The sequence below is a fragment of the Apaloderma vittatum genome, unplaced genomic scaffold (assembly GCF_000703405.1).
Source record: "Apaloderma vittatum isolate BGI_N311 unplaced genomic scaffold, ASM70340v1 scaffold15956, whole genome shotgun sequence".
In the NCBI taxonomy this organism is placed as follows: domain Eukaryota; kingdom Metazoa; phylum Chordata; class Aves; order Trogoniformes; family Trogonidae; genus Apaloderma; species Apaloderma vittatum.
The window spans coordinates 26,354-32,353 of record NW_009723506.1 but is presented as its reverse complement, the minus strand read 5'-3'; the positions used below and the strand labels follow the sequence as shown (position 1 = coordinate 32,353).

Genomic DNA, 6,000 nt, shown 5'->3' with positions numbered 1-6,000 from the left:
CCTGTATCAGCCCAGTCTGATGACCTGCATGACCAGTGACTTCCCACCCAAAGCTCCCAGCGCAGCCTGTCTGGCCTCTTACCCTGTCCTCCAGGGAAGGTAACATTTTCCATTTTTACTTTGTTTTTCACGTATTTTTCACCTCTGTCCTTGTCAGAAAGGTCCTGCTCAGCCTTTCACCTGTATTCGCAGGTGTCCTTTGAACAGGTAAATAACCCAGAGCTCCCAATAAGTTTCAGGGCTTTGTCTAGTATGTGGTATTTCTTTCTAAGACTTTTCCACGATGGCAGTAACGTGCAACGACCTGCTGAAAATGCAAAGGAAGGAGCTTTCCCATGTCACAGATCCAGTGATACGGAACTATACACAGGCTATAAAACTTCTCTTCAATGACTCTTGGGGGTATGCAGAATAAGATACCTATTGTACATCAGAAAATATCCGGGAATGGTAATAGATTAATGGCCTCAGAGTAGTTCTCGGAGACTGCTTCTAAATCAGATGATACAGTCGCGCTGGAGAGACCAAGGTCTGTGTCAGGGAAAGCAGGATAGGAAGTTTTAATGACCCTTTCACTGCCTTGAAGTCATTGTCTAATATTAGCCCTGTCAGCGCCTGGCGCTTTGTCAGTTGGAGCACAGGAGGAGGTGGTTACCAGCCAGGAGAATGTGACCAAGGCTTTTAAATACTGTTGCTTGGAAAGTCCTATTAATGGCCGCGTATAGGATCGATGCGCAATAATTCTTTCAAGCGGCATCTTTTTAAAAGCCTTTAGCAAGCTGTCATTGTCTTCTCCCTCCCCCCCAGTTAGAAAGCCGCGTTAGTCAGGAGAAATCACACGGTCCTGGGAAGTTTCAAACTGCATCCGCTGATGCTGTCAGGAAAATGCTCCTGTGCGGGGGCACAGGTGCAATTACACTGACGGCTGCTTCTCATCCTCGGCTCGGGTCATCCTGGAGGGACAAGCAGAAAGAAATGGTGGGGCGGGCGAGATCCTGTCGGGTGCATGGGAGCAGTACCGAAGAGAAAAATGGAATACCCTCTTCCAGGAGACGAAGATCGCGCTGTCTGTGAGTGCTAGCTCAACATCTTCAAATCTGTGCTTTGAGAGAGTGTGTGTGGCGGGGAGATTTCAACACTGTTTATTTTGTTCTGAGTTTAGCCAACTGTTCGGCATATCTTGGCCTTTGCTGTCACTGTGATGGAAATGTTTATTTCTCTTTTAAATGATAGTTCATAGCTTGTAGTTGGTTTGGAGGTGGTTTAAGCTCCCACAGTAGTTTTGGCACATTAGAAACTTCAGCTCTGGAAAAATATATCTGTATTTTAAGATGAGATCTTGAAACTTCTTATTTTGTACAGTGGCATTAAGTGTTACTTTTAATGTTAATATGTTCCATTAGTTATGGCTGAAAACTAGAGCAGGAGTTTAGTAGAGAGTAAATTTTATCATAGTAGAGAACATTGGGTGTGGGAAGCCCCCTTCTCTAATGGAGAAATCCTGAGTCACTTACTTCACGATGCATCAGCAAAAATAATTTGGGTGTGGCTTTGATTTTCAGCTGCTGTTGTAACAGGACTGAAAGCCAACAGTGAATTGATCTGATTTGTGATTGTTTTTCTCGGAATACGCACAAAATGCCTCACATATTAAAGTGCAATATCTGTGCTTGCAAGGCTGCAATAGATGTACTTGAGCAGATATCTATGAAAAGCTCTTTTCTGAAGCTAGGGAATTTGCTACAACAACCACTCCATCACGTAGCAATAGGCAATATTATATATATTTGATTGTCTTTTAATATTTGGCTCAGGTTTGATTTTTTTGGTATTTATTTACTGTTGGCTTAGATTTGCTAACACTGTTAGGTGATATTTTTCCCCAACCAGGTCAGTGCTGTATGACAAGTGGCATTAAAATAGGCAATGGGAAAGGGTTAAAGAGCAAAACTAATGTAGTGTTTTCAGTTAGTCCTGTTTTAAATTAATCCTTAATCCTGCACAATGTATCTTGGGTTTAGAATGAGATTCAACCACTTTAAACAATGAAAAAAGGAGAGTTGTAATTAAACACAAATTCATGAGTGAAATAATTTTTAGTAGTATGGATCTAAAATAAATATGTTCAGGGAGTTATGAATGAGGAGAAAAGGATTTTCTTTCTTGATTCTGGAAATGAGAACTTACATAAACCTGTACTATACTATAAATGTCTTGTTAAAACTGAATGGCTTTGCAGTATGACTGTAGTGAATTAGAAAAGTCATAGGAAGATAATTGGGTTTTTCATTGTCAGTCTCTGATCGGTCCCCAGAAAACCCTAATTCTCAAAATTTTCAAAAAGTGGTTTCCTACTCAGTACATCATCCGTCTCTGACTACCTTGCTATAATCTGTACGAAATACACCAAAGGATAATGACGTTTTGTTTTCTGTCTGTCCTGGAACTGTTTTGCATTTTCAGCACATGCTTCAGACACGTAGCATAATAAAAAAAATGCCCTGGCTGTAAATATAATGCCTGTCTCTTGTATCTAAGTGATCTCAGAGAGTGACTTAGAAGAAGAAACTTGGAAAAAACTTCAGAAATAAGTACAGCATATTGCTGGAAAACCCTGTGGTGGTTATTCTCACTTACTTTCTATAGTACTTCCCATCAGTAACTGGTAGTATGATGGTAACATAAGAATAAGCTGAATTATTAATATTTTTTCTTCTCTGCTTTGTAAATGATTCATTACCATGTCATTCTAGCAGAGACAACTAGAAATGAATAAACAATCCTGACTGTCAAGCATGAATTTTAGTTATATTCTAGGTTGAGCGTAGTTGAAAGTAAAGATTCAGATACAGGTGGAAATAGAGTCCTGTAGAATACTATGATGCAGTATTAATAGGGAGAGATTTTATACTTTAAATTTCTTTTTCATGCTGTCCATTGAAACAACCTTGCTGATCCTTTACATCACATTCTAACATAAAAGCTTTCTCTCAAGTCTAAAGTGTGTATTTTCAAAACTACAACCTATTAGTACTTACAAGGATAAACTTTCTGTGCCCTAAATTTATTAAACTAAAAGTGCAGTATCTGTAATATATGCAGAAGTGTAAAAGCTGGACTTTTGAAAAAGGAAATGCATGAATGTTGTAAAGACATTAGGAGGAAAAAATGCAAATCCTTCCTGTATTCCTCAACCAAGAAGTAGATTCCTTTTTTAATATTGTCATGGCATTTGCAGGTGAAAACAGCTGAGCCTGACAATACTGATGAATGACAGCACGTACTGAAATCAAGGAACTTTTCTCACAGTTAGAAGTGCACATGGAACTATACGTGTGTATCTGTGATTTTTTTTTATGGGAGAGAAGGCTTTTAGGAGCAAAAGTTTTGGGTAAGGGTGTAAGCTACAATTTCAGAGCTATAATTTGTGGGACATCAGACACATTATGAGATTTAATTATTGCTTTTAAAGCTCTGTGAAGTTGAAAAATGCTTTGTAAGCATTAAGTATAATACTTCTGCCTCTTGTATTCAAACAAGCAGTACATAGAATAGGATATTTTAATGGTATATTGCAGTTCCATAGTTGCATAATTAATAATGTTCTGATTCTTTGATAATATTGGAACTTCTGTGTGAATGCTCACATACATAAAATCTACTCTTCAACTTCTAAAAATTCCTTTACTGTATTTTCTAGTTGTTACTTACATATGTCGTAGGAGAAATTTGCTATAGAATGTTGGAGACATCCTCAGTGAGTTACACACACCGCACAGCTTTACAAGTGACAGGCTTGTCAGTATCTTTTAAAGCTGGGCAGTATCTAGGAGGTGAAATATAATATATAGATAATAGTGTGGGTTTTTATCTTAGCATGGGCTAATGTATGTATGTTATCAGTGATGTTTCTAATAGGAGTCTTCAAGTTTTCTGAGCAAAATGCAAAGCTGTGCTTGTGTGCATAGTGGAAAAAAAACTATGATCACCTCGATAAGGTTCTTAATAATCTAATTTCACAAGGGCTTCAAGTCACTTTTTATTCAGTGCTTTCTTTACACCCATCTTATGTGCTACTGATGAATTCAGAAAGAGGAACAGTGGTGGTTTTTAAGAACCCAGGTTTTTGGACAACAGTTTTCATTGCAGCATGAAGGACTTTAGCCACAGCATAGTTCTTGGTTATTTAAATTAATGAAAACTGAGTTTTTCCAATGTGCACTTAAATTTCACTTAAATTCTTCTAGAAAAGAATGGAAAAGAGAAAGCATGTGGCATGAGAGAAATGTGGTAAAGGAGGATTGTCATAGTTCTGAGAAACTGCAAGTGGAGAACCCTTATCTATTTGAAGAAATGTGTGATAAACATGCAAATTAAATTTTAACCAATTATCATTTGCTAACTCAATAATCAGAAAACTGATTTCCAGTTCTGAGCAGTGATAAAAATTCCCCATCTACCCATAATGAGACTCTGTAAAAGCCTTCAAAAAGTTAATCAGGAGGAATTTATGTAAAACCTAGTAAGGTGCCTGTATTCCACCGTGTTTACAAGAAAAAATAAAATTATTCATCCTAGCTAGAGGGTGTAATTTCATTGACGTTTGGAGACATGTATTTTTTACTACTTCTATAGAATAGAAAATATACTAATTACAGCAAGATGGAAGGTTTTGATGTTGCAAATAACCAGTAAGAAAGAAGAATCAGGCTTGACATGGGTTGACCCCAGCCAGGAACTCAGCACCACACAGCAGCTTGCTCACTCCCCCCTGCCCCCAGTGGGGTGGGGATGGGAATCAGGGAAAAGTAAAACTCATAAGTTGAGGTAAGAATAGTTTAAAAGCTTTAACACAAAAAATGAAATTGTAAACAAGAAGACAGTAACAAAAAGAGAGAACAATAAAACCCAAGTGAAGCACAACACCCTTGCTTACCATCTGCTGACCAATGCTCAGCCAGCCCCTCAGCAGTGATCAACTCCTCCTAGCCAGTTCCTCCCAGTTTATATACTGGGCATGACGTCCTATGGTATGGGATATTCCTTTGGCTAGTTCAGGTCAGCTGTCCTGGCTGTGCTCCCTCCCAGCTTCTTGTGCACCTTCTTGCTTGCAGAGCATGGGAAACTGAAAAGTCCTTGACTTAGTATAGACAGTACTTAGCAACAACTAAAACATCAGCATGTTATCAACATTATTCTCATACTAAAACCCAAATACAGCACTGTACCAGCTACTAGGAAGAAAATTCACTGTGTTCCAACTGAAATCAGGACAGGCATTCTTAAATCCGTGCAATATTTCACTTAGTAAATGTAGCATTTGGATTTTTAACCAATTCAGCCTGTCGTCAGTGGACAGAGTCCATCTCTCCCCTCCTTCATGCAATTTTGTGAGGAAATGGAACCCATCTAAACAGCATTAGACTGGTTTTCTTGATCAGCTTTTAGAAAGTTATCTCATCATGGACCCCGAAGCAAGATGCACCGTGAGATGCTACTAGGAAAAACTCCTTGGTATGTCTGGGTTATTTTGCCACCTGTCTGTATGTAGGTGAGTACCAATAAAGCACCAGAACAGTCATGTGTCAAATGGCAGCTGGCCTTGCTTGTGACAAGTATGATCAAGATGATGGACAAGTCAAGATGATAATAGCCGAGAACCTAGATATGATTTCCTTGGAGTCCTACCTGGAGCAAACATCAAAACTGTGATTTTGAATAAAACACTCACCGTTCACCCACTGTGTGTCTACATGTCTTCATCTAAATAGGGAGAATTTGGGCTGGTTCTGACTGAAATCTCCATGCTACCCTAAAGCCTCTCTTGTGGGGATGTTCAGGTTGTTCCATGTGTGCTGGGAGTGTGCAGCCTGGCTCTGTGTGAAAATCATTTTAAGAAGACAAGGGTACACATACCCATTCATATCCTGAGTTTTGTCCTGACTTTCTTTAGTGAATTTATCAAGCGTTACAGCTGGTCCAGCCACTAAACAAAATTGT

General features: G+C 38.8%; 1 protein-coding gene across 1 annotated transcript in view; it reads left to right on the top strand.

Moving 5' to 3' along the window:
• Positions 1-283: 283 nt before the first annotated feature.
• VEZT (vezatin, adherens junctions transmembrane protein) overlaps positions 284-6,000 on the top strand; it is a gene marked incomplete at its 3' end in the record, with an annotated part of 32,031 nt that continues 26,314 nt past the window's right edge. The window contains exons 1-2 of the mRNA XM_009872152.1: positions 284-402; positions 908-1,070. Of these exons, the coding sequence (XP_009870454.1) occupies positions 284-402; positions 908-1,070 (282 nt within the window). The remainder of the gene's footprint in view (positions 403-907; positions 1,071-6,000) is intronic.